At 31.7% G+C, this 28,000-nt stretch overlaps 3 protein-coding genes and 1 long non-coding RNA gene across 6 annotated transcripts; 2 read left to right on the top strand and 2 right to left on the bottom strand.

The window, feature by feature from the left end:
• Positions 1–4,104: 4,104 nt before the first annotated feature.
• On the top strand, positions 4,105–6,333 carry LOC123887311. Of its 3 annotated transcripts, none has more exons than XM_045936611.1 (2): positions 4,105–4,952; positions 5,178–6,333. In XM_045936611.1, exons 1-2 carry the CDS (start codon positions 4,469–4,471, stop codon positions 5,213–5,215), a joined length of 522 nt encoding a protein of 173 aa, XP_045792567.1. In that variant the 5' UTR covers positions 4,105–4,468; the 3' UTR covers positions 5,216–6,333. The 3 variants fall into 3 exon arrangements, with proteins under 3 accessions (XP_045792567.1, XP_045792566.1, XP_045792564.1); XM_045936610.1 differs by having other exon boundaries at positions 4,105–5,467; positions 5,649–6,315; XM_045936608.1 differs by having other exon boundaries at positions 4,105–5,467; positions 5,645–6,315.
• Positions 6,334–6,521: 188 nt separating this feature from the next.
• Positions 6,522–8,713, bottom strand: LOC123887312. Its single transcript, XR_006801419.1, has 2 exons — positions 8,280–8,713; positions 6,522–6,749 (listed from the first exon to the last, which is right to left on the bottom strand). It is a non-coding gene; the product is annotated as an uncharacterized LOC123887312 (long non-coding RNA).
• Positions 8,714–14,571: 5,858 nt separating this feature from the next.
• Positions 14,572–17,553, top strand: LOC123887310 (SNF1-related protein kinase regulatory subunit gamma-1). The gene is made up of 6 exons (XM_045936607.1): positions 14,572–14,918; positions 15,239–15,411; positions 15,796–15,984; positions 16,084–16,359; positions 16,590–16,753; positions 16,980–17,553. Exons 1-6 carry the CDS (start codon positions 14,741–14,743, stop codon positions 17,275–17,277), a joined length of 1,278 nt encoding a protein of 425 aa, XP_045792563.1. The 5' UTR covers positions 14,572–14,740; the 3' UTR covers positions 17,278–17,553.
• Positions 17,554–18,634: 1,081 nt separating this feature from the next.
• On the bottom strand, positions 18,635–21,315 carry LOC123887309 (exocyst complex component EXO70B1). Its single transcript, XM_045936606.1, has one exon. It carries the CDS (start codon positions 20,972–20,974, stop codon positions 18,956–18,958), a length of 2,019 nt encoding a protein of 672 aa, XP_045792562.1. The 5' UTR covers positions 20,975–21,315; the 3' UTR covers positions 18,635–18,955.
• Positions 21,316–28,000: the final 6,685 nt, after the last annotated feature.

The raw sequence follows: 28,000 nt of genomic DNA, 5'->3' as shown, positions 1-28,000 counted from the left end.
TTGTCTTTTTTTTTTTTAGGCAAATAAATCTTATGTCATTTCATTCATAATAATAGTAGCAATATAATGAGGAATTACATTAAAAGTATTGCGATAAGTATGGGATAAAGCTGCTCATGCGAGTGCATGAGCGCTACCGTTTGCTTGACGCCTAGTAAAAACGACTATGAAGTCATTATAGTGATGAAGTAAGGTTCGATAATTTTAAATGATTGAACCATACTCCGATTGGTTGATACTCATCTTGTTCACATCATCCACAACAATCTTACAATCTAGTTCAAAGACAACTTTATTATAACCCAAGCTAGCAACCCATTGTATACCTTGATATAAGCTCCACGCTTCTGCTTCTTGTGCTGTCATTACCACATCTTCATGTGTTGTCATGGCCAAGATAAAACTCCCTTTGTCGTCGCGAAGACAAGCTCCCATGCTTATACGTTGCTCATGAGAAAATATGGCTGCATCAAGGTTGCACTTGATGAAATTTAGCGGCGGAGGTTGCCATGGTGTAACTTGGACCTGTTGTTGTCGTGGGTGGGCTATGTCAGCTGGTTGACGCGCCTGCTGCCAGGCCTGGAGGGTACCATTGGCGCGGCCAATTACCTGTGTCGCGCTCTCAGTTTTCTGCTCCCATAATTGCAAGTTTCTTTTGCGCCATAAACTCCAAATACGTTTGAAAACATCATTAAAACCTTCAGCATTTTCCATTAAATTTTGCAACGCATTCCACAAATTAACTTGTCGCCAACAAGTTATACTATCAGCACAATCAAGAAATAAATGCCAATTATATTCTGTGTATCTATGACACACAACACAATTAGAATCACCATGAATTCCTTTGCTCATTAATATTTGCCTATTAGGTAGACAATCCTCTGCTCTGCTTGTCTGTGAAATGAAATGTTTGCAACTCAAAAACTAGACTAATAATAAGCTTTGATTTTAATTTCTACTCACATTAATGCATACATCTAATAATATATTCTCTAATTTAATTTATATACACAGTCAGAGGTAAATTTTTTACACATACATCTAATAATGTACACACATCATGTATTGTGTTAAAAACACATGACGTGTCACGTTCATTAAATAATGTGGCAACACATGCATGTGTAAAAAAACTTTGCAGTGACAATGCACAACAATTAAACTCTATATTGTCACGTAATCTAATGAATGTGATAGATCATGTGTTTATAAATATAATATATGATGTGTCAATATATTTGTGGATGTATGTATAAAATAGTTTTATATTAACGGTGTATATAAATTAAATTCATAAAACTTGAAATATGTTTTTAATTCTCACAAAATTAAGAGATTTTTTTTAATAAAAGAAGAGTTTGATTGTCGTATATTGTTAGTGTAAAATTATTTTACACGTGTATCTAATAATGTGTTATTAGATCATTTAGTAAATATAACACGTCATATGTTTTAAATCACGTTAAATAATTTGTCAATATATTATTCGATGTAAATAACTTTCCATGTTGAAAATAAATGTATGTATATAAATTAAATCCATAAAAAATACTTTTATTAATTCAAATCAGTGCACTACAAATTTGGCCTACAATGATGTTTGGGGGTTTCTTCTAGCCATAAGAACTCTAAAAAATTTATTTACTTATTTGTACTTTTTCAAGTCTCTATTTGCATTTTATAAGAATCCACTAGATGGATTAGATTAGAAACATTCATTTTTTGTAAAACGTTTTTAAAATGAAGAACAATTATAATATCCGTTCTTACTTACGGGTCGCAGCGTTGTCGCGATTTTTTTACCAAAATTCTTTCTGACATTTTTAACTTATCATAAAATTATGGTCTGTTTGGTTTGATGGAAAGAAAGTGAGAGAAAATAAAATTACGCAAATCAATGAATGAACCTAGACTAACTTTGGTCCAAATTCATTCATTGATTTGCGTAATTTTCTTTCCTCTCACTTTCCTTCCTTCATACCAAACGGACTGTTGACTATGCGTCAGTTAAATTGTGTGGAGTTATTGCCTACACGACACTTAACACTCCACATCAATGTATTTAATGGTGTAAGAAAAATAAATGTCAAAAAAGCGACCAAATTGATAAACGTTTAGCAAAGACATGGACTAATTTAAAATATTAAGTGTGTTATGGATCTATTTGAGTGAGTTACGTAGACAAGAACGAATTTAAAAGTTTACTCTAAATAATACTCCCTCCGGTCCTTTTTATAAGAAACACTTTGGAATTTTTATTTGGTCCTTTTTATAAGAAATACTTTGACACAATTCCATTTGTACCCTTATTAAATACAATCAAATAATTCATTATAATGCTAGTGCATTAATTAGAGAAGTCTATTTCCCATACTAGTCAAAGGTTAGTTTTGGAATATAACATAAAATGATAGAATCATTAATGAGAAAATTTACCTTCCTTGGTCTGTGTGATTTTGTCAAAGTGTTTCTTATAATAAGGACCGGAGAGAGTACAGTATATTTTTAGTCTCTCGTTTAAGGACTAAAAATATGCGGTGTTGTATTTGTATGACTTTGGGTACGTGTACTAAAAAGAGGTGCAAAAACTAAAAAACAAAATATGCTATATTTATAGAACTAAAAATTTATAATTTATAACAAAAGGTTCAATTTGTCTCATATTTTATCATTTTCACATAAATAGGTATATATTATTTTATAATTAAATTTGTTTGTCTTTCAACTATTACTTTTGTTGTAATTTTGATCTCAACATAGATTTTTAGCCTAAAAATGATAATTTATTGCCCCAATTATAAATTTGAAGAGAAAACATCATTTTAAGTAAGGTCTACTTTATCCTTTCATAATTTGGGAGTATATATATCCATCAACCGATGAGAATAAATTACATAAGTAAGTTTTTATGTGATATGACTTGTTCTCATTTGTCGATAGATAAATATACTCCCAAATTATGATGGAGTAGTTTTAAAAATACCCACTTTTTATAGATTTGAAGAGAAAACATCACTGCAAAAAATTGCCATTTTTTAGCCTAAAAATTAGAGTGTCACAAAAATGTGATAAAAAAAAAAGGTGAGATACTATGGATTTTTTCTAATCATCCATTCTTTATGATTTGACATTCTACCATCATTCCAACATTCGAAATTCAAGAATTTTTTTTTAATCGGCCAAAGAAGAAATTCAAGATTATGGGTCTTGTAATTGTGATATACTACAATTTTTTTTTTTATGGTTATTCGTTCGTCCCTAAATTAGTTATAAATTCATAATCCTATCAATGTTCCTCCCACTGGGAGATATCTCGTGGGAGTATAAATAATAAATCTACCAGAAGATAACTTCCATCGGCAAAAATCTTATTGGGAGATATCTCGTGAGAGTATAAATCTACTACCAGTTTAATTTGGTTTGGGAGTCAGTTCCGACATCAAGTGATTCCAACCCTCTCCCGATCGAAGTTACGGGGATCGAACCGTGATCCTTCCTACCAAATTAAGCGTCAATCACCATTGAACCAACTAAGGATTGATTTATCGGGAGATATCTTCTGATAAAGCAAATTTTCATTGTTTATTTTTTATTTTCTCTGCATAGTTTATTTTTCTATTGCATGTCACAAATGAATAATTCTTCATGCCACCCACCTAACTTAGATCCTTGAATTTTTGGGTAGAATAACCAACATTCAATTTATTTATTTTTTTGCGTAAATCACATATCCTTTGCGTGCATTACATAGATTAATTCATTGAGACTTGTGGAACTCAAATGAACGAGAGACTCTTACTCTTCCTAAGAGTTTTGACCCTCTTGTATGTCTAAACCAGATATCAAAGTCACGATCTTGATTAAATTTAAAAAAACCCGCACCATCTCATGTGCCAACGTTCAATTTTAGTTAATGAAAGATCTAGCCGGAGTAGATCGTTAACATTTAAAAAACTGGTTCCATTGAAAAGCATAAGTATGGTTTAAAAAAAAACATAAAAATCTACTTGGAGCTCCATTTTGCTTGCCTTAAAAGAATAAATCGACCGATCGTTAGTTGGTATTAACACTGAACTTGATAGAGATAACCACGGTTCGCATAGACCAAGTAATGCATCCAACTTATGCAGAAGTTGGATTAGGCTTACAATCATTAATTAAACTTAATGAGGCCTCAAATTTAAAGATTTTCTGGGATTTACTTCATTGTGAAGCTAGCTAGGCGCCTAGGCCAAATTTCTGTCTGATAGAGTGCTCAGGAATGGTAGGCCAATAAATCATCATATATCATCATCTATTTGGAGTAACATAAGTTCGATGTCATTTTGGAGAATTCTAGCTGGTAACTAGGTACTGGTAGAAGATTCAATTATGGGAGGATTCTTGGTGTGGTGAGCCTCTCAAAGAAAGGCTTCAAATCAACGAATCATTGTTAAGAGATCTTCCAGTTAAAGAGTGCGAGATTATGCATAACCGTTCTTGGTTTATACCTCAAAATTTAGGTGTTATGTTTCCTAACTTAAAGGACTTGGTTCAAAAAGTTACTATTCCTTTAGAATACTTACATGACAAGCTTATTTGGAACAACTCCCCTACTAGTGATTTGTCTTCGAAAATTGCTTATGAGTTCAAGAGGCATAAAACTCAAACCAAAAACTGCGCTAAGAACATTTGGTGTAAGGATGTTCCCCCTTCTAAGTCTTTATTGGTTTGGAGATTGATGTTGGACAAGGTTCCTACATATGATATGCTTATGGTTAGAGGTTGCAGCATGACTTCAATGTGTTCCATCTGTCACTCTTATACTGAATCAGCATTTCATTTGTTTTTTAACTGCACTTTTGCTTTCAAACTTTGGTGCTGGCTAGCTACTTCGTTGAGTTCTACTCTTCACTTCCAGTCCATGGAAGACATTTGGAGGTTATGTGAGAAACCTTGGTCTCCTCAGTGTAAGCTTGTTATTAAGTCTGCTATTATTAATATAATTAATGCTATGTGGATGGCTAGAAATAATGCTAGATTCAATCATAGTCAAACTCACTGGAAAAATGCTATTGTTTGGATTTATTCAAATACTGCACTTGCAGGAAACAAAACTTCATTATACTCCTCTGCTTGTTTATCAGACTTCACCATTCTTAAAGGTTTAAATGTTAACATTCATCCTCCCAAAGTCCCAAGTAGATGCAAGCTTGGGACATTTGCTTTGTAGATGGTCTAGAGCACCGGGACGCAACTGCAATTTACAATTGCTTACGTGCATATGCTGCCATTGACAACACCAAGAATGCAGAATAAACTTTTCGAGTTACTGTTGTGACTCCATTGATACAGAAGATTATTCTACATGGGTCATCAGCTGTGGCTGCTGCATCATCCGGGGATGGGCTTGAAAATGATTATCAATTAATTAAGGAGTGCATTTATATAGACTGCAAATTTTTGTTGGATATTTCTTCAGCCGGTAACCCATCTAACTTTTTCTTACCATTTTATGATCCATAACCTTTATCGGTCACACTGCATTGGTTTCTTGGACCATGTTAGTCATTGCTGATGCTTTCCTTAGTTATTCTTGGTCTTTAAAAGTTACAACTTATTAAATCATCTTTCACTTTGTTTTTGCTACATGTACTGTTAGCAAGGTCATTTATGGCCGTGATTGTGGTTGTGCCAACATATATCATGCTTACTTATCAAAATGGCAGCATGATAAAATGACAATTGTGTTGCTTGCAATATTGCCTGATACACAAAATGAGGAAGTAAACAATGGAAAGCTCAAGCTGGAGCATTGCAGGACAGAGCTGCAAGTTGCAGATGTCCTAACAAAGGCAATGACAGTTGAAACCTTTGTTAGGTTGAGAAATTTGATGTGCATTAAGTCCTTAGAGAACATGAATTAAGGGGGTGTGTTGAATTGTGCAAATTCATTGTGTAATCCATGTTCCTAAATCAGTTACTTGATGTCCAAGTTAGTTTCAAAGTTAGTTAGTTTGTTGCTTATGTGGCAAGTGACAAACAAGTTAGTTGTTAAGTAGTTAATAACAGTTTTAGGGAGTTAGTTAGTTAGTTAGGAGGTGGTTACAAGTTAGTTAGAAGTGTGTGTGATTGCTTAAGTGTAAAGCAATGTGTATAAATGCAAGTGATTGCATTATTGGTTTTTGTAACCTTTTCCTTGGCCCATTAGTGGAAGAATAAAATTTCTCTTCTCCCTAATCAGATTCATTCTCTAATCATTCAGTTTTACTTTTCATTCTTCTTCTTCCTTTATACTGAAAACCAATTCTTCATTCATTCCATAGTTTTCTTACCAAGACTGCAAAACCAGTGAAACTGCTTTGTGCTCATAGACGCGCCCTGAGCCTCTGCAGAGTGTGTGTGATCTTGCAGCTTGTGAGTGTTTTTGTGTGTGTGCAAGTGCTTATTGCTGTAACCACCCTGACCCATTATTTAACTTATCTTAATAAAAAAATGGTTTTTCGAAACTACGCAGCGGATAAAAATGACTTTAAGACTCAAAGTAAAAATGAATTATAAAATATTGGTTCAAGGTGTTACATTCTTCACTAAAAACTCTACTAATAAAATTAATTAGTAATCATCATTTACACAAAATCCTTTTATAAAAGATACACCTTTAATTTAAATAAAACAACAACAAATAAATACTCTATAAACCCTTCCCCGTGTCACAACCAGAGCAGAGCTTTCACCAACAACTCGAACACCAACAAACATACAACCTGAACCCCCAACGGTTCAGCACAAACACAAAACAGAGGTTAGATAACATAATTATTAAAAGTGACTGAATATAACGCATATAAGACACTGAATAAAATAAATACAATTGAGTAAATTCAACTCATACAATCACCACATATACAGACATGTATTAGACATATTCATTTATCAATTACTCGTCACATTTGAGAAGTAAAAACTCTCGAACAAAGAAATGAAATATACAATGTCGAGTAACGTTTAACATTTAAGAATGTCACATAATTTCTAATGCATTTTAATGTCACGTAGATATGATGTCACCTAGACATATCCATATGCATGTGGTACCAATTCATCATAATCTTGGATAACTTAACCCAAATGTTTTAGATCATCGTCTCTAAAACATTCTAGATCATCGTCTCTAGAATAACAGTAAACTAGATCATCATCTCTAGGATACTCATCAATAGACTCAACTTATGAATGCATGAAATGTGCATCTACCAAACATATGGTTTTATCGCAGCTATAACATCAACATAATATGGATAAAATAATCCAAAATATTATAAATCATCGTCTTTAGAATACCTCTACCCATGATAAATCATCATTTATCATCATCAATAAATCAACATCATAATCATAATCAATAACATTATGAATCATCACTAATACATCATCACGTAATTACACTAATCTTCAATTAGATTTATTCATCAATAATTCACCAATATAATCATAATACATCATCATTTATCAACATCATGATTATCATCATCTATCAACAACCTAATCATCATCATTAATCAACATATTCATTTACAAGACACTAAAATCTCACACCATCAATGGTTCACCAATTTCAATTAATTAAGCATACGAAAGTTATTTTAAATTAAACTAATGCCAAAAATATAGGCAACATTATTATACAAGCATAATCTCAGAAAATGGATTCCTGAATCGAAATCTACGCGAAAAACTGAGCAAAATAAGTTCCGACCAAAAAAGTAGACAAAAAGTCAACGGTTATGAGTCAACAGGTAGCGTCGGTCATAGCGTCGGCCAATTTTCGACGCAAAGCTGGAGATTTGCAGAAAAACACGTTTTGAATACGGGATCGTTCAAAAATCACTTATTCTTCACATATAAGCACCTATTTCGACCCAAAATTCATTACCAATATATACTATGATCATACTCCAATTAAAAACAACTTAATTATCATGTATAATCACTTATTTCATGGATTTAAGCTCAAAATCACAAATCCAATTAAAATCATCATACAACAACATCAAACATCAAAGTGAGTATTTTTATCATATTAAAACACTCAATAATCATGATAGAACAAGTAGAATCATGAATCAACACACAAAAGTTCTTAATAAACACATTCCCAAATCCCACATACAAACCCCCAATTGAGATGGTGAGAGTTTGGGCTAGAGAAAATGATTTTCTCTCCTCTCATAAATTCATCTCCAATAATTATGTTTTTTGAACAATCTCCGATAATTATGTTACTATCCTCTTACCTTAGCTATGATGGATTCTTTAGTCTTCTTCTTCAATCCCATGCTTTTGTTCTTCCTCTCTTGATTTTTCTTTCAATCTCATGTTCTTCTTTTCTTTTCTAGTCTTTTCTTTGTTTTTTTTTTAATAGATACAGTTTGCTTATTACAAAGGGTTTGTTTTCCAATTAACACCCCCTCATTCTACTCATCTCATCACCCTCTAGGCCCAATTCACATAAACCCACTAATTAATTAAAAACGGTTAAAACTCATAAATACTAACTTACGAAAGTTATACGCCACATAATTAAATAAACACAAATAAATTAATAAATGACCTATTAATAAAATCGGGATGTTAGGATTGTTGCGCTAACAATTCATCTTCTTTTTTCTTCTTCAAACCAACAATGGCTTCTCCTGATCAGTCTATTGTAATGATAGCTCTATGGCACAATGGCCATCGATATATAGAGTTGCATCAGCAAGAAAATGGACTATTCAATTTTTTTCTGCAATTTATGTAATCACAGTTCAAACACTGTCATGGATTTGATTGGACACATGAAAAACAAAGATAATATTTTCAAGGCCAAGAACACTGTTCCTAGGCAACAAAGATTTCCGTTTTTTGACGGAGTCTTGCTATTCGGTCATTCTACGATCAACAAGTTCCCACCGTTTCACCCCATCTTCGATAACATCGGTAATGGGGTTTCGTCTTTCTTTAAGAATATTCCACCAGTGGAGCTTCAACAAATAATCAATAATTGTTCTTCAACCGTTCTAAATTCTTTGGTAAATGATCCTGAATTGATGGTTGATGCTTTCGATTATGGATACCCTGAACCTATTATCGATGAAGGTTGTTATCGTTTACAGATATACGCTGAACCAGAAATCAAGAAAGTCGGTAATTTAACTTTTTTATGAGATATGGGTATGATATAATGAATTCTGTTTTTGTGCCTGCATTAGGAATAGAGAATCAATTTCATGAAATTGAGAGTATATGGTGTGAATGGGGGGTAATAATGTGAATCCCTAACCACTTGTTGATGATGACCAAAATAGAGTTAATGATCCCATCGATGGGTTGTTTCAATGATGACGATGCATATGAACCCAAGGTGTGTTTTCTTTGTGATCACCGCATGAACGTCGGGTTTGGAATTTGCGCAGATATCTGGAGTTAATAATAAAACTAGAATATGTTATGCCTATTTTGACATGTTAATGCCAATATTATGTTTAAAATGGTTTATATATCATGTTAAACTTTATGTTAAAAAAATTTCAAAAATTTGTCCATTGAGAACTAAAAACAAAAGTTTTTTTTTTAGGGATGAAAACAAATGGTTTTATTTTACAGGACGAAAACTAAAATTAGCTATAAAAATAGGGACTGAAAACATATTTTACCCTTTTTTTTTTACAAGAGCATCAATTTTTTTTTAAATATATATATATATATATATATATATATAATATGATATGTCTAAATATTTAAAGAGACGCTTAATTTTTTTAATAACAGTACGTGTTAATAATTTGAGGGGTAACAATTTTTGACACTCATGAGTATTTGAATAAGGTTCAATTACTCAAATGAATTTATGCTTATAGCAGCCTAGCAGGTATACTAAAGAATAGATGAACCATATAAGTAAATATATTTTGATAAAATAATACAATATTATAAAATTTTATACAATTATTCAAATATAATAAGTTATTTAATATAGATAATATATACATAAATGTAATAGAGGTTTCGTAAAAATGAAACAACATGGGTTAAAATTTACAATTCAATCACTTTATATTTCAATCATATATAATATTCATTCTCACATAACATGCATGATTTAAAGAGTCATGTTTAATACATGAAAAAAAAAAGTGATATTATTCATTACAAGATATATTGTGTGTATATAGTTGTCGGTACTATTTGTTGGAAAAATCGGACTTTTCAACATGTATATTTTAAACCAATACCAATGATATTTATTATTGAAATGCATGACTATAGACATATTTAATTTATAAGAATGAGAGAAAATAAATTGAGTGTGAATTATATAATATTTAAAATTAATAGTATATTATTTTTTTATATTTCTTTAATTAATATTCATAACGATTAAATTTCAAGATTAAAAATAACAAATGATTAAAAATAACGGTTAAACTTTCAAGATTAAAACGAATTTAATGCTTAAAAGATATAATACACATGTTTCGAAAAAATATTTCTATATTTGTATTCTTAACATGTGCCTTAGGTGCACATGTTAACATTTGCCGTGTGCTGTTAACATACATGTTAAGATTTCTATAATTAGAAATTTGCATTTAATATTATAAACGAATTTAATGCTTAAAAGATATAATACACATGTTTCGAGAAAATATTTCTATATTTGTATTCTTAACATGTGCCTTAGGTGCACATGTTAACATTTGCCTTAAAAATAACATTAGAGATAGAAACTCTAATGTTGTTAATGATCAACATGATGATGATCACGATGACAATAATCATTGTAAAAGAGTCAATGAACGCGATACAATTATTTATAATTTAATTTTTCTCATTTGTGTGTATATATAATAAATTCATAAATTTAAGATTGAGTCTATAAAAGAATTGCTCTATGGCAACAGACGCCCATGGATGCAGGTTTGACACTTACCAAACTCACATTCAAAATCATCACCCAAACCCAAACCCAAACCCAAACCGAAAGATTGTTCGGGTGGCAAAACAACACCCACACGCATTGGGTTCAGGTTTTTTCCATCCAAATCCAAACCCACAGCGCATTTGAAAATAATTTGCAAATTTAAAAAATTAAATTCCAACATAGACTTTGAATTAAATTACAACTAAAATTAAGGTCTTCCAAAGAAATTCAAACATAGACTTTCAATAAATTACAACATAGACTTTCGAGCACCGATTCACCGAGCAAAACGATGAATAAAGGAAGCAGGACGACAACGACGGAAGGAAGAGGAAGTAGAACGGAGGCGGAAAAGTGGAGTGAGTGTGCGGCGCAAAAGCTACATTATATTTATGTTTATGGATTGTTGGAAATATTTCTATAAAAAATGCTTTGTATATTATTTCTATCTTCCATAAAATACTAGTAGATGACACGCCATCTCCGCATCACAGAGAGTTGGCAGTGACTGTGACTTAATCTCAATAATTTAATTTCTACAATGACTCAAACAGATACAAACACACCAAACAAATGGCTATTTTCATATACAATTTATACTGACGACTACGAGTGTTCTAATTAGAACACTAGTTAAAATAATAATAAAAATATAAATTTTGAATTAAAAATAATAAATGTTAAGCTTTAAAAACATTATTATTTATCTACTTAAGAATTGGGTTATGTGTGTAAAAAAAAAAAAGAATTGGGTTATGTACTGTCTGTTTTTCTTTCGATATCGATTGGTCTTGTGCCTTTAAATTAATTATGTTATCTAAAATGATTTATTTTCAATTTTACGGTAAAAATTCATTTAAATTAGTCCTCTAAATATTCTCGAATTTGGGATTTAGATTTGGATCCTCATTTTACGTTTGACTCATTAAGCTTTAGTAATTGAGAGTGAGATTTGGATTCTCTAAAATCATAGTTTCCTAAATTTACTATATTTAGGCAAAACTCTAGGGTATTTTAGTCTTTACAACATACATAAATGCACCTAGATATTCCATATTTTCTCTCTCCCTTAATTCATTTTTACTTGAATGTAGGTGAATTTAGGAAAAACAAATTTAGAGAATCCAAATCCGTGAGATTGCTATAAAAAGTGGCAAGAAGTATTATATCAATAACATTAGAAAAATACTAACAAGTAATATGAGTACTAGTTAGCATGAACCATAACATTTTTTTGTGGGCTTTCTTAATTAGTTTACCGAAACACTAGTTAGCATGAACCATAACATTAAACTAATACAAGACCTAATTTAACAAAGATCGGCAACAAGTTTACTCATTTTTCTTATAGGTGCGTGTTTATTTTTCTCTCCAAGTAGTTCAATGACTAAAATTTTGCTTTTTAAAATGAATAAGAACTCTTAGTCATGCATATTACATGCAATGTTATATACCTACTAATTAAAAGATGCATCAATGTAAAAGTTATCTCCCTGGACAAAAAAATAATAAGAAAGTTACATCTCAACTTTGAACAGTCTTCGAAGTTCAACTCGCTTAAAGAAAAAAGGTGATGTTAGTTAACGTGTGCCCTAAAGGCACATCTAAAATTAGAAATTTATATTTAATAATACAAAATACTTCATCCGTCCCAAAATATAAGAACCCATTGACCATTGCACGTATATCAAGACATAATTTTGATTACGAATATCTTTAATTGTGTATAAGTAAAAATTATAAAAATTTGATATTTTGAAAATACTTATCGAAACAAATTAAACAAGATCTTATATGATAATATTTACGTTTATATACTTTTAAAAAAACACGGTCAAAACAAGAAATATAAATAATACATTTAGTCAAAATAGTTCTTATAAAATGGGACGGAGGTAGTAATTTAATACTTAAAAGATAAAATACACAAGTTCCAAGAGAATATTACTATATTAGTATTGCCCTCAATGCATAATTTAACATTTTCCTAAAAAAAAATATAGACTTAAATATTTCTTTAGTCTTTTAATATTATTATTATTTTCTTTCTCACTAATAATTTCTCACTAATGAGAACACCAAATAGGTAACTATTTTTATCGGGCAAGATCTATTCATTGGAATGGTAAGGTTGGTTCCACTTTTGTTCCATCAACCTCGCATACACTTGATTTGGTTAGCAACTAATTGATGTATTTGGAGATTGAGGAACAATATAGTATTTAGAGGGAGATGGCTGAAGTTGCTATTTTGGCGGATAATATCAAGGTGATCTTTTGGATTTGGTTTAGTAGTCGAGCCAGCCGCAAAACCATTTATTATTTTTATAATTGGTATTAATTGTATTGTATGTTTTCAAAACATATGACTTTATGTTTTGAATTATAAGGGATTGAGTACCCCTTTGTACTCCTTTATAATTCAATTTTAATTATAAAAAAATAACATTCCCCCTGACAAAAAAAAATTATTTTAAAAAGTAAAATATACAATTTTGAGGTCGATGTTTGTTGTTCCCATTTTTTATTCTTTGATTGTTTTAAGATTTGTTGAGATTTGTACATAAGTTTTAATCTCTTACGCATTTGTCATCTTAATATTTGTCTCAACCCTTGTGATTAACTTCAAATTGTTGTAGACTCAATTCTCTATGTTTGATACGAGATTGTTTGACTCGAAAGAACTGTTATTACTTGTGTCGTCGTTGCAGGAAACTGTTTGTATGTGAATTGACTTGCGTTGGTAGTCAATCCATTCGTTGTCTTAAATTGTGAAGGATCACACATTTCTTTTTACCATTTGGTTTCGCACTCGTACATATGCTAAATAATTCATTTGGTGTGCGCACATTTGCTTCACTTTTGTTGTATTTGAATTGTCTTTATACAATATACTTGTTTAGACCGATTATGTGATTCTAATTGAAATAGATTTATGTCCTTAATATTTTGTATTCTCATTAATTTTCATAGCAATCTAAGGTGTTACATAAGATTTTTATTTGCACTCTATTTGCTTAAAAACCATACGTAAGATATAGAAAAAGCAACCAATCACTATCATCTCTTAGAATAACAAATGTTTATCTTGCCATGATTGTTTTATCAATAATTCAATGGTAATCATCAATAGTTTATGATGTTTTCTCTCCTGACCTCCCTTGTTTCTTTTATTTTCTCTAAATTTTCAATTTTGCCTTTGCAAAAAATTTCGATTTATAGAAATTGAAACTTTTTTTTTTTGCCTTGAAAACAAATTTTAATTTATAAAAACCAAAATTTACTCTGAATTTGTACTGAAAAAAATTCAATTTCTGCAAACCAAAATTTTTTGCAAGGATAAAATTGAAATATTGGAGGTATAAAAGAATCACGATTTCGGGAGAGAATTTATTACAAGAAGTGATTCATGAATTCTATGGGCGCAAAACACTCTCCGGCTCATATTAGTGTAGCACACCCTTGTGGCCCATAGTAAAAACCGGATAAGTATGTGTTTCCATAATTAATACAAAAAACACAAATTTGGATAAGCATAGCGAAAACTATGGAACACGTAACCATTTCCGTTGACCACTGTAGTTAAATCACAACCATACACGCTCACTCAATTCAATTCAATTATACACATCCAACGGTGAATAACTCGGGTGTTTCTACAACACTAGTTTTCAATGCAATACTAGATTTTAAGATCCTATTTTTCAGTGAAGAATATAATAGAGATGTTATTATTGTAACATTGTCACCATTTTGCAGTTACACAGAGAAAGAGACAGAGAGAAGAGAAATAATGGCAATGACAATGGCAACCATGCAAGAGATGCCAAGAAGCCCAGAAGCAAAACTTGGGTTAAGAGTTAAAGATCTATGGGATCATCAAGAGGCACAATTAAGTCCTGATGAGAAACTTAATGCTTGTTTTGAAAATATCCCTGTTTCTGCTTTTCCTTTACCTCTTGCAACCCAAGGTACTTTAGTGTGTGTGTGTGTGTGTGTGTGTGTGTGTGTGTGTGTGTGTGTGTGTGTGTGTGTGTGTGTGTGTGTGAAAAGAAGTGATTTTGCAGATGCAAAAAAAGTGATTTTGATAACAACCAGATGAAAAAAAAGAGTGATTTTGATCAAACCCAGATAAAAAAAGTGATTTTGATAACACCCGGATGAAAATTGAAAACTATGTGATAAATTGATTAGTGTTTATTTTAATTTTTTTTTCATTTTGTATGTGTTGTTTATGGTTTCTGTTTTTGGGTTGGTTTACAAGTTTGAATTTTATGTTTTGTGTTTTTAGATATTGAAATAAAATCAGATGCTACCTTAGCTGAAGCTGTGAAAATACTGGCACATCACAATATTCTGAGTGCACCTGTGGTGAATGTTGATGCACCTGAAGATGCTAGTTGGATTGATAGATACATCGGAATTGTTGAGTTTGCTGGAATTGTTGTATGGATTTTGCATCAGGTTAGTTACATATGTCACATGTCAATTTAATTGCTTAACTTTCAGAACAAAAATGAGAAAAAGACATGAATCTAAAATTTACAATTAGTTTTTGTACTTTATATATTTATTTTAATTCTGAATTTGTCTGGTTTTAATTCTAAACCTGTCTGGTTTAATTTTTATGTCTTATATGAATTTAATATTGTGATGTACTTTTTGTTGTAAAAGGATCATTTGATTGTTGCACTTGCTAATAATATACATGATAGTTTTTCAATTCAATCATGGAATATTTGAAAGGGGAAGTATTAAAAAAAAAATGACATCATAACTGTTATATTGAAGCGATTTTCTTAGATGTTTCATTTTCAAACTAAGCTAATGTGATAATGTTTTACACAGTCTGAACCTCCATCTCCTAGGACTCCATCCACTCCTAGGAGTCCATCCAGTGCAAGTGCTATTGCAGCCGCGGCAAACGGAAATACTTTCGCTCTTGAACTCGAAGCCTTAGGCCTCGGATCTGCCGCAACAACTTCAGGAGACTTTTTTGAGGATCTCACTTCTTCTGAACTTTATAAGAACACCAAGGTTGTTTTGCAATTCCAAACTTTCTTTCAAGTGACTCTACCTAAAGCTATTAATTAGTTTGTATTAAGTTTTTTCACCTGCTAATTTTTTCGCAAACAGGTTGGAGATATTTCAGGGACATTCCGATGGGCTCCGTTTCTTGCTTTGGAGAGATCGAACTCATTTCTAACCATGCTCTTGTTGCTTTCTAAGTACAAGATGAAGAGTGTTCCTGTGGTAGATTTGGGTGCTGGTAGAATTGATAACATCATCACACAACCTGCCGTGATTCATATGTTGGCAGAATGCGTCGGACTTCAGTGGTTTGAAAGTTGGGGAACCAAGGAACTGTCTCATGTTGGTCTTCCCCTTGTGACACCACAACAGATCGTCAAGGTGTGTATCTTATAGTTATAAGCTCTCTTTTCATTGAACCATTTCAAATATGAATTCTCCATAATTCTAGTGCATATAGAGAAAAATGCTATCTTAGTATCCTGCATTCCTTAAATTTGTGTGCATATATGGCAAATGCTCTGAACTAGGACAAGTTATTTTATTTTCCCCCTTCAAGTAAGCTTGTTGATCATGATGAACTTCACAATGGATGATTTCCTTCTTTTCAGGTTTATGAGGATGAACCTGTCCTTCAAGCATTTAAAGAAATGAGGAAAAAGAGGGTTGGAGCGTTGCCTGTAATCGAAAGAGGTGGCACCAAACCAGTTGGTAATATAAGCTTGCGAGATGTTCAATTCTTGCTAACTGCCCCAGAAATCTATCATGATTATAGGTATGTCACCACCAAGGTTTTAAATTGTGAACATAACAATCCTTGATATTATTGGGAAATGCAATCAAATGCGGCTGATGCGGCCTCAATCGCAACTATGATCACCTCATTTAATACGATAAAATAGGCTCATTTAGACTCCATGCATCGCCGATATTTTCTATCTTTAGTTGCTCTATCTGTTTTTTCATTTCTTCATACTCATTGGATGTTCATACTTCGACAGAGCTGTTACAGTGAAGGATTTCCTGAGTGCAGTTAGAAGCTACTTAGAGAAGAATAAAAACATATTCACAATGTCAGGTGAATTTGTTACATGCAAAAAAGACTGTACAGTCAAAGACTTGATTCAATTGCTCGACAAAGAGAAGCTTCACAGGGTGTATGTTGTGGACGACGAAGGGAATCTTGAAGGACTAATCACACTAAGAGATATCATCTCAAGGCTAGTACATGAACCACGCGGCTACTTTGGTGATTTCTTCGACGGTGTTCTCCCTCTACCTGCTAACAGCAGGGTTTAACAAACAAGGCATCAAGAAAGAATAACTTGCTCTTGCAGCAACTTTTTGTTTTGTTTTTTTTTTCTTTTCAATAATTCTTAAGTAAAGAGGAAAAGTAAGAAATCTGTATTTATCTTCAAGGTTGAAGATGTGTATCTAGGTTTTGACGTTTTGTAATATTTAGGCAGTTTGCAAGTTACTTAACCTGTTTTAATTATTGATTGTTAGAATGGGACTTTATGTATTGTAAATTCTGGTGTAACCAAAAGTTCTGTTAATTTGAGTTTGTTTCTGTTATCTTCACACATCTCAATAAGGTGGCACAATGGTTATTAGAAAACGTAAACAAGATGAGTGGTTTTAGTCTTAAGTTGAATGGCAGTTTGTAGATGGTGGTGGTGGCTATGGAAACGGACAAAACATGTCCTAACAGGACAAAACAGACCCATTATTCTGGAGGGTCGGTTTGAAACGTATCTGATGTGTTCCTACCAGGTAATTCAAGAAATTGGTACTTGTGTTTTGCACCTGTTAGTTTGACGTAGAAAGTAGACAAAAAATAGAGGTTGTTTGGAGGTATGAAAACAAAAGGAAACGAGGAAAACTACATTGAAAACTATTTTTTCCTCATTCTCCCTTGAACACCCACCAGTTACTTCCACTTGCTCAGCCAAAAAGGGAAATTATCATACAAACTTGGTTACTTGGCAATGATCATATGTTATGCAAAAAACTCAATTGCCAGCAAACATGACAAGAAGAATTTCAGCAATTAAAAATTGACAAACTCGCTAAACACGAGTAAAATCGACTTGGAAGTAAAGTAAGACTTTCATTCCAATTCACTGCTAATGTATGAACAATACCCAAGAATCATATAAACAATCACAAAGAAAATTTACAACTAATACACCAGATTCAGAAGGTGTCTGATCAAAACAGGTATATGACAGAATAAAGACTATAGAGTGTGCTTTTTTGAGAGCTGAGTTTGAGGGACCAATAATAAACTCAGATACTCATCAGTTTGTTTCACTTGGCAAGTTTATTATATGGTAAGCCACTGCATATTTGCAAAATACACTGCAAACTAACTGTGCAGAAAAAGGTGCACAAATGTGGCATCTAACTGTGCTGCTAGTAGATACTAGAAGATCACATGATCAAAAGATGTATAATAAACAGATAACATCTTTTCTGCAGTAGCTCATATTTCCAAGTTCCAACAACCAATATGACTAACTCAGTTATCGCATAGTGTCAAACAATGTCATAATAACTACTGATCTATTTCATCGATTCTTCTTGGATAATCAACATCATTATAACAATCATCTAAACCTTTTCATGAACTAATTTTAATGTTGAGTAGATCCAGTTTCTAGTAAACCTGTCTTATTTCCTCACTTCAATTATTATCAGCTAAACATTATGCACAGATAACACGGTATCTGTCGGGTAAGAAAATCACAGTTCAGCGATAACACCATATATAAGTTGTACAAGACGACTTATGACTATATACAAAAGGTATTACAGTATTCGCAGGAGAAAAATCCAATTCTAACATTAAAACCTGTAAAATAAACAGCTAATCCAGGTAAAAGATAAGCATGACACGGGAAAACTTTTTAAACTAATCCTGATAAAATGAGTTCACCTGTCAAGAGCATCTTATCTTATAAATATACTATGTACTCTAACTCTTTCTCTTTATGTGATGCAATACAGCAGGGGATCCTTCAAATAAATCTAATAAATAAGTCTCTAGATCCTCTGGTATATACTTAATGTATTTGCCTGCATGTCTTCCCTCCAGTTGCCCGCTAAATCTCCCCATAAATGAGCGGTATGCAGGAATCACCTTCTCTGATATATTTATCCGCATCTCTTCACGAAGCTGATCATCAGGTACCTTCCAAGCTGTCTGAGCCCTGTATATTTCTTCAAAACATGCATTGAAATTCTTGAACCTCTCCTTCAAAGCCACCCTTGATGCATTATTAGAGCTGCTTCCAATACCTTCATCCTTCAAACAAGACAAGGCCTTGCTCCAAGAGGCTCTGAGGTATGCCGTAGCATACTGTCGTACTTGACCACGGCGTTTACGAACCCAATCATCTCCCAACAGACCTCTAAGATCCGAGTCCTTCACTTTGCGCACTAGATAATGAAGATTGTTCATCAAAAACACCTGCTGCAATGCACTGTCTTCATAAAGTTTTGATTTTTCGTCAAGATTGTATTCAAGTTCAGACATCAACAGCAGTATTTGTCGTCCTAAAGGGGACAAGGCCTCTAACTGGGAACCATCACCACCCAAATCATTTTCAAACCGGTAAAGAGCCTCTTCACTGATTTGCAAAAGCGAATCCATGGCATCGCCATAATCCACAAGCAGTTTCAGGTAATTCATAACATACCTAAGCAAAGGATGAACATCCCCTGTTAGAACCGGTTTTCTGGAAGTCTCATTCCGAATGCAACTCTCAAATTCAGAAAATGTCCCTTTTGTAGCCTCACCAAGCCCTCTAAGCACACCCTTTGCCTCTGTGATCACAAATTCATCCGTAACCATGTCCTCCAAATCAGGCAAACGATCTCTCAAAGCCTCATACATATCCAATATCCTAAACAACTTCTCCGGTGACCGCTTACAAATTGCAACAGCTTCACCAAAATTCAACAACATCATAACACATCCTTTAGCAGTTTCATTGAAACAAATCTCCTTCAAATCATCCAAATCACCAAAAAGACTATCACAAAGCCTCTTTTCCCCACTCAACAAAACCCCAAAAACAGCCTTAACAGCTTGTACCCAATTCTTCATTTTCTCATCCAAACTCTTCCACTCAACCTTCTGAACCTCTTCAATACTCATTTTCTCAACACCAAGAATCGCCAAACACTCAACCAAAGCGTCACGACGAACACTACTATAAACCTGAAGACACTCCCTCTCATAACCAGACCTAACCATACGATCAATAATATCTTTCAGATTCATAATCGATTCCGGCCGAACCAAATCAACAAACAAATCATCTCCAAGACTAACACCACGTTCATGAAACCGATGAGAACCAGGATCACTTACATCACCAAAGCTACTAGAATTATCATCAATCACACCGTCGTGCACACTGAAAGATAACGAATTCCTCCGATTAGTACTACACCGGCTAACAGAATCCGGCGGAACGGTGTTACAAATCAACACATGACGAAGCTCATCTTCAAGTCTCGACATAGCAAGCTGGATCGCGTTCTCAGCACGGTCCAAAATGATCTGACCGGTTTTCCCCGCCGATTGATGCGGCGGCGCAATCGTAAAGTGTTCCATCCACTGAATAATCTCATCAACAGCGGTGAAATACTCAACCGGATCATTCGGAGGATCGAAAAGCGAAGTCGATTGACGCGACGGTTCGGTGTAGATTGAAGCGTCAACGAGTATGACTTTCTCAGCGGCGTCGAAACGGTCAAGGTCTTCGTCATCAACATCGGCATCATCGGAGGATTTTGAATCGTCGCCGTTGATTAGGTCAGTGATACCGGAGAGACGATTATCGAAGGTGGAGAAGATTAAAAGCATGTCTTCACGATCTTCTTTTGGAGCTTTAAGGCTTTTTAAGATCTGTTGTGCTGTTGCGAGAACTCGATCGTCTCCGCCGCCAGTAGGTCCGCCTAGGCTGGTGGTGGTTGTGGCGGCCATTGGAAGAATCGAATTAGGGTTTTGTTTGAAATGATTTGTGTTGTAATTTTTGTTTGAAATGAATTTGGTATTTTTTATTTTTTTGGAGTAAAAGGGTTTTTGTTTTGGGTATTGAAAATGAAATTGAGTTATAGGAAGAAGTGATGAAGGTGTAAGAAGAAGAAAGGGAAAACGGAAATAGAATGGAAGATAGTATGTTGGTGAATATTATTCTTCGGATATGTCAGATTATTTTATTTTTATAATTAATTTTTAATTTAATTTTGTAAGGGAATTAATTGGGTTAGGTGTTGTTTGGGAATGGGATGATTGAAACGAAAATTTAGGGAGAGAAAGAAGGTGTTGTACTGGATATGGATTGAGTGAAGTCAAAAATCGGTGCATTCATGCATTCAGTTAACTATTTACCCTTGGATGAATATATCAAAATATATCAATTAGATCTGACGGCTAAAAAGTGACTGCATGGTAAATTCGACTTTACTGAATCCAATTCCTGTTGTACTGTTGTGTTGGTTTGGCCGGCTAGATAAAGTACAGAAGATGGGTGTTTTTTGGTTTTTTTTTTTGTTTGGGTTATAAAACAACTTAACTTACTGAGTTAAGATCCTCTCCATTTCCAATTCTTTCCATTTCCTCCATTATTATATAGTTTTGGGAATATAAATGCAAAAATGTGACATTAAGTGGGTCCAAATATCATTTATACACCCCAAAATATTTAAAAACTTTGGTAATGGAAGAAATGGAAAACATAAGAAATGGAGAGGATCTCAACTCTAACTTACTAATCACGCGATTGAAGGGAATAATCTTCTAACATGATTGTGCTTTAAAATGGGTGACTCGCATTTATGTATTAGGGCTAATTTGGATTAGCATATTTTTGAGTTTACCCAAATAATTTATGCAATATAAATTAAGTTTAATGTTATTTTATAAGTTTACGCTAGTGAAATTTGTATTTTTATAAGCTATTTTATGATAAATTACATTGACAAACTTATAATACTACATAAAAATTACATAAGTTATTTGCATAAGCTCAAAAATAAGTTAATTTAAACGGCCCTTAATGTTTAGAGTTCGTTTGATTCGTAAAAAGTAAAAATATAGAATAGAATAATACGGTATATAATAGAATACTATAATATTTAAGATATTGAACACATATTATTTTGTATAATATTTGACGGATAAAAAATTATTTTGGTATTTTAATCAAATTATATAGAGGATAAGAAGTTGTCTCATCATCTCATGATTTAATGAGAGATAAAAAAATTTAGTTTTTGTTTTGTCTTTTAACCATCGTTTTGTCCAATTCAAGGTAATGGTGATTAAAATACATGACTAAAATGTGAACTAAACTATATTGAACCATATTTTGAACCGAAAAATTCAAATAGTTTTAAATAGAGCCATTTTTAAAAATTAGTTTTAATTCAGATTATAATCGGTTCAAAACGAGTTTACATTTACGAGTTAGGACCCTCTCCATTTCCAATTCTTTCCATTTTCTCCATTATTATATAGTTTTGGGAATATAAATGCAAAAATGTGACATCAAGTGGGTCCAAATGTCATTTATACACCCCAAAATATTTAAAAACTTTGGTAATGGAAGAAATGGAAAACATAAGAAATGGAGAAGATCTCAACTCTACATTTACGAGCCTATTTTTATAAAAACAATATTTTAATTGACAAAAAAAAATCTAATAAATATATGATCTAAATCCAAAATAGTTTAGCCAAATATATTAATTTTTCAATAAACTTAAAATTTAATTTGTTTCTTATAATAAGATTTAGAGGGAGCAACATTCTACCGTCAAAATTATATTTACATAAACATTCCTTACTTTGTAAGTATCACCTAACTCCTAAGTCATTTAATTATATTTAAATATTATTTTAAATTTTTGATTATTTAACAACACAATTTTCAATAACAGAGATTGACACTTCGTTTGGTGGACATTTTGGTGTATAAATGAGTAAGAGTAAAACATATTTGTGTAGATTTAATTGGAATTTCTCCGATTATGGGATTTGTGGTTAGAGATTTTACTACGAATGGACAATCCTCAAAGTTGTTTCAAGCAAAATAATCAAACATGAAAAAACACGCTATAACAATCTACATATTTTTATATCATTTTTAATTGACACTTTTAACTTTCTAACATCAGATATTGTGAATCTTATAAAAAAGATTCAAAAAATTATACATAATAATATTATGTCCCTTAAATTTGTAGATGTATTTTTTCCAAAGATTAATTTTGCTATATTGAAAAGTTTAACATTTCTTAATTTAAACACACTTAGCAGAAACCAGGTGCACCATGGGGTCTTAGAAACTTCGAAACCACATATTCTAAAATACTAGTTCTAGTGTGAACTTAAACCATTTATTTGACCACCCAACTTATTATACTATGGCCAATTAGTAGTTGATTCAGTCAAACAGATGAACGACTTAACTCAACTAAACATGCAGATTTAGATTTTAATTATATTTATATAGAGTTGACCATTGATTGAATGGAGGCTATTGATCTTTTTAAATTTTCAATAATCAATCAACTTGCTGGTATGAGGAGGTCCATTCCTAAATTATGTTCCAAAACAGTTGCAACTTTTTTTTATATTCAATATTTCTAATCAACTACTATTAGTAAGTTGTTTCTCAATTAAAAAAAATCAGTAAATTGTTTCACATTGACACTTCACACTAGCTAGGAATTATTCTCAAAAAAGAAAAAGCTATCTATGATTATGAGTGGCGGTCAAAATAGTAAAAATAGAAATCATATTTTAATTTCAAAGTTGTGAATATATAATTTTTTAAGATTTGATATCCGATCTAACCACGGATTAATTCGAGGATACTTATCCCACTAACTACTAGCAAAACTTCATTTAAAGTCAGAATTTTATTTTGTATTGACTGACTCACACAAAGAACGACACTAAAATAATCTAAATCTCAAATCTTAAGAAAAACATATTTAAAGATCTAAAGTACTACGTAAATTAAAATATTACTAACATAAATTCGTCTCAAATATAGCTTGATTTGGTACCATGTTTTAAGAAGTAAGTTAAGAGTTTGAACCCTAAAAACTAATATAATCACTAAACTAATTTACAAGCATTTGTCTATTATTTATGACGTTCATGGCATTTGAAAAAGTCCAGGGCATAACTGATTCACAAACTAATGGACTATGATTTCTTTTTTCTTTTTTGCTTTCACCATAAGTTGAATCTGGTTTACGGGTCAGTTCTGACATCAAGTAATTTTAGCCCTCTCCTAATCACAGTTGCAGAAGATCGAACAACAATAGACTATGATTTATGAGTCACACATGACATCTCTTACGATCTTACTTACCATATACAGCATGTATGTGAATGAGGAGGTCAATGTCATGGCCGCTGTGTTGGCTATCAAAGATAGTAAGTATATTTACCTAGAACTAGAAGAGATATGAATATTTCATTTTTCAAAATAATTACCAAAAGGGCCATTTGATTTTAGTTATGCATCATGATTTCATAAAATGAATATTGTGTGTATTTTTTTCTACATTGCTAGAAATTCTAATTACGGAGTATAAAATGAATATTGTGTGTGTTTTTGTTAATAATTTTTTTTTTGACTAAATTGTGAGTAATAATTTAAAAATAAGTAAATTGTGTGTTTCATCGTAGCATTTTTGTTTCCTTTTTTTTCATAATTTATTTTCCTTTATAACATATTCAGTATGGTGACACCATTCAGTATATATATTTTGGTTATTATCACTTTCACACATTTTCTAAATTAATTGGTGTAGAAACTTCTAAGAATAAAATATTTATCATTATTGTGTGCAATATAAAAGTATTTTTTGTCTTTTGACTGAATAAATATTCTTTATTAGCTTAAAAATAAATAAAATCACATTTCATATCACCATGCTCTGTTTCTTTAAAAAATACTTTTCATTTTTAATATATACTCTTTTTATATTTTAATTAGGATCACTTTATCATCTTATTTATTAAATTAATATCAATACTAATGTAGAATTTTTTAAACTACTATAGGTATAAATATTTTGGTCAAACTAAAAGCATTTATTATTAATTTTTAAAGGAGAATGTTAACTTGTGCCCTTAAGGCACATGTTAAGGAAGCAAAAATAGAAATTATTAAATGCTAATTTGTGCATTTTGACTTTTGAAGCATTAAATTTCTTGTATCATTAAATGTTGAATTTCTATTTTGATATATCTTAACATGTGCCCTTAGGGCACATGTTAACAAGACCCATTTTTAAAAAAGGAAAAAAGTCTTCATAAGAGATTTCGTCTTATCCCCTCTTTTCAAGAGTAGTAATAGTAAATTTCCCTAGAAAATAGTAATCACAATAAATAGCTTCTTATTGGCCTTGTTTGTTCATATTTTTAAGACAACATGGCTACGGGCATCAATCACGTGTATTTTTTCATTGCAATTTTATGTATTGCTTCCGTTCTGACTTTAGGTAACACATATTTACTCCCTCTGTCCTAAAATATAAGAAAAAATTGGTCAATCAAAGTTGATGTATTTAGTCCAAATTCTTAATCAGATACATCAACTTTCTTTAACCAAATTTCCCTTATATTTTGGGATGGAGTACTTGTTTTATAATTTTTTTAATGTAATTTTAGTAGAATAGGGTGATTAAAATGAAAATTATGTATGTTGAGAATATGATTTTCTAAAAGTATGTAAAATGTGTTTGACATGTTTAAAATTTTTGAAGTAGCATTAGGCCGGCCGTGTATAATAAATAATGTTATACATGAAACTTTGGAGTAGGGAAGAGGGTTGTGCTCATCTCAAAGTCTTAAATTTAAATAATTTTTGTGTCACTTTTTGAGTTGGGTTACTTACACTATTCGGAGTAAACCTTTCGCTTTATATTGTATCATGTTAGTAGTGCAAAACTAGCAAAAATATTATGAGGGGCCAAATATAAAGAAAATATAAATTTTTTTTTAATAATTTTGTTTTTACAATTTTCGTTGTTGGCAAAATTTTATGTGTAATTACTATAAAGACCAAAAACATCAAAACAATCAATCGTTAGTTGATCCAGTAGGGAGAACCACAGTTTGATTTTCACAACTGTGATCGGGAGGGGCTTAAAATCACTTGATGGCAGAACTGAAACCCGAACTGGATTAGATAATCCAATGGACCAGATACCGATGATGAAAAAATATATCACAAGATAAATAAGTTTTTCTACGAAGTAATATTTTTTTATCTTTCATATTTCTAAGAACTTTTTACAAATAATTTTAGTTGAGGTAGCTAAAAGTACATTATTAAAATAGTTAAATGTAAAAATACATCAACTTATATATAAAAAAAAAAATTAAAAAAATTATAGAAGAATGGGTAGCAAAGGCCACCACCCTCTGCCCTGCATGCCCGACATGTTAATAGACGGTAGAATTAATGTTTGCTAGATTAGTCAGTTTTTAGATCGGATACGAAATCTTATAAAAAATAGAACATTATAGAGATCAAGTATTTCAAAAAAGAACAATTTAATTATTCAAAAAATCGTTAGTGATACATTTAACATTGTAGACACATACTATGTTTGTCCAAAATTTTGAATGTATTAACTAGTGTTATATGTAGAATAATTGACAACAACAACAACAACAACAACAACAAAAAAAAATTCGAGTTTCAATTTTAATGTGGGCACAATTTCTAACATTATTATTATTTTGATTGTAGGAGGAGCAATGAATGTTCAAAGATCTCCTTATTGCTTTAGCAAAGAGCCATGTTCAGATAATACTTGTAGTGATACTTGTTTTTCACAACAGCTTGATCTTGGTGGTATTTGTATTACACCGGTTGTGTGTTGTTGCAATCAATCTTCTTAAAGTGTTGGTAAAGATATGTATCTTCTACACAAATAAATTTGGAGTAGTGGAAAAATAAATACTTGTTTGGAATAATTTATGTGTTTTATAGTTCTCATCATTTTATAGTATGTACTATGTAGTAGTACAAGTGATTGGTGCGCAATACGTGCCCGTGTTGTAAACCCCCCATCGAAAATCAATCTGTTCTTTTTTTTTTTTACTAAGCCTAATTAAAATTAAGCTTTCATTTCATTAAAAAAAGTGAAGATAATTCATTGAGTACTTATCATTAAAGACCAACAATCATTAAAGACCAACAATGTAATGTAGTATGCATTGACCAGAATTAAGAGATCAAAATTGTTACTCCCTCCGTCCCAAAAAGAATGACCCATTTTGAATATATGCACTATTCATATATATTGTTTTGACCATATTTTTCTACTAATAAATAAAAATAAATATTAACATATAAGATGTTGTTAGATTCGTCTCGATGAGTATTTTCAAAATATCAATTTTTTATAATTTTTACTATTATACAATTAAAGATATTAGTCGCCAAAGTTATGCATTGGCATGCGTGTTTCGGTCAACTGGGTCATTCTTTTTGGGACGGAGGGAGTATTTTAATAGTGGGCTTAGGCCCTCTTTACTATAAAAAACTAAAAATATGAAGATTAAATTCGCCAAATTATGAATTTTGTGAAGATAAAAGTGCATTTTAACTAAAAACTAATATAGCATTTTTGTTAAACATTACTCTCTTTATGGTGTGTTTGCTAATTCCAATAAACTAGTTTATTAGACTAGCTTGTAAGTTTGTTCGAAAAAACTAAATGTGTTTGGTAAAATGCTTTTTTCATTAGCTTATAGTTTTTTTTGAAATGGTATATCTTATATTCTAAGTTTATTCCGATAAGCTAACCATAAACCTGATCATTTTCCATCTCTTTTTATTGCAGTTTTATTTTAAAAAAATTAATTTGTCTACAGTGGGAATCAAACCTGAATCATTTTCTTATAATAAAGTTTTTCAACCACTAGAGCATGTGCTTCAATTGTGATTAAAATTAATAAGAGATATGTTAAATT

This window comes from Trifolium pratense, linkage group LG5 (assembly GCF_020283565.1).
Source record: "Trifolium pratense cultivar HEN17-A07 linkage group LG5, ARS_RC_1.1, whole genome shotgun sequence".
Classification (NCBI taxonomy): Eukaryota; Viridiplantae; Streptophyta; class Magnoliopsida; order Fabales; family Fabaceae; genus Trifolium; species Trifolium pratense.
The sequence above is the reverse complement of the archived record's forward strand: the minus strand, read 5'-3'. Positions and strand labels throughout refer to the sequence as shown.

Coding starts and splice junctions, on each gene's coding strand:
- LOC123887311 (XM_045936610.1), top strand. CDS start 4,469: ATGCATAACCGTTCTTGGTTTATACCTCAAAATTTAGGTGTTATGTTT.
- LOC123887310 (XM_045936607.1), top strand. CDS start 14,741: ATGGCAATGACAATGGCAACCATGCAAGAGATGCCAAGAAGCCCAGAA. Junction 14,919..15,238: donor TTTACCTCTTGCAACCCAAG/GTACTTTAGTGT, acceptor TTGTGTTTTTAG/ATATTGAAATAAAATCAGAT. Junction 15,985..16,083: donor AACTTTATAAGAACACCAAG/GTTGTTTTGCAA, acceptor TTTCGCAAACAG/GTTGGAGATATTTCAGGGAC.
- LOC123887309 (XM_045936606.1), bottom strand. CDS start 20,974: ATGGCCGCCACAACCACCACCAGCCTAGGCGGACCTACTGGCGGCGGA.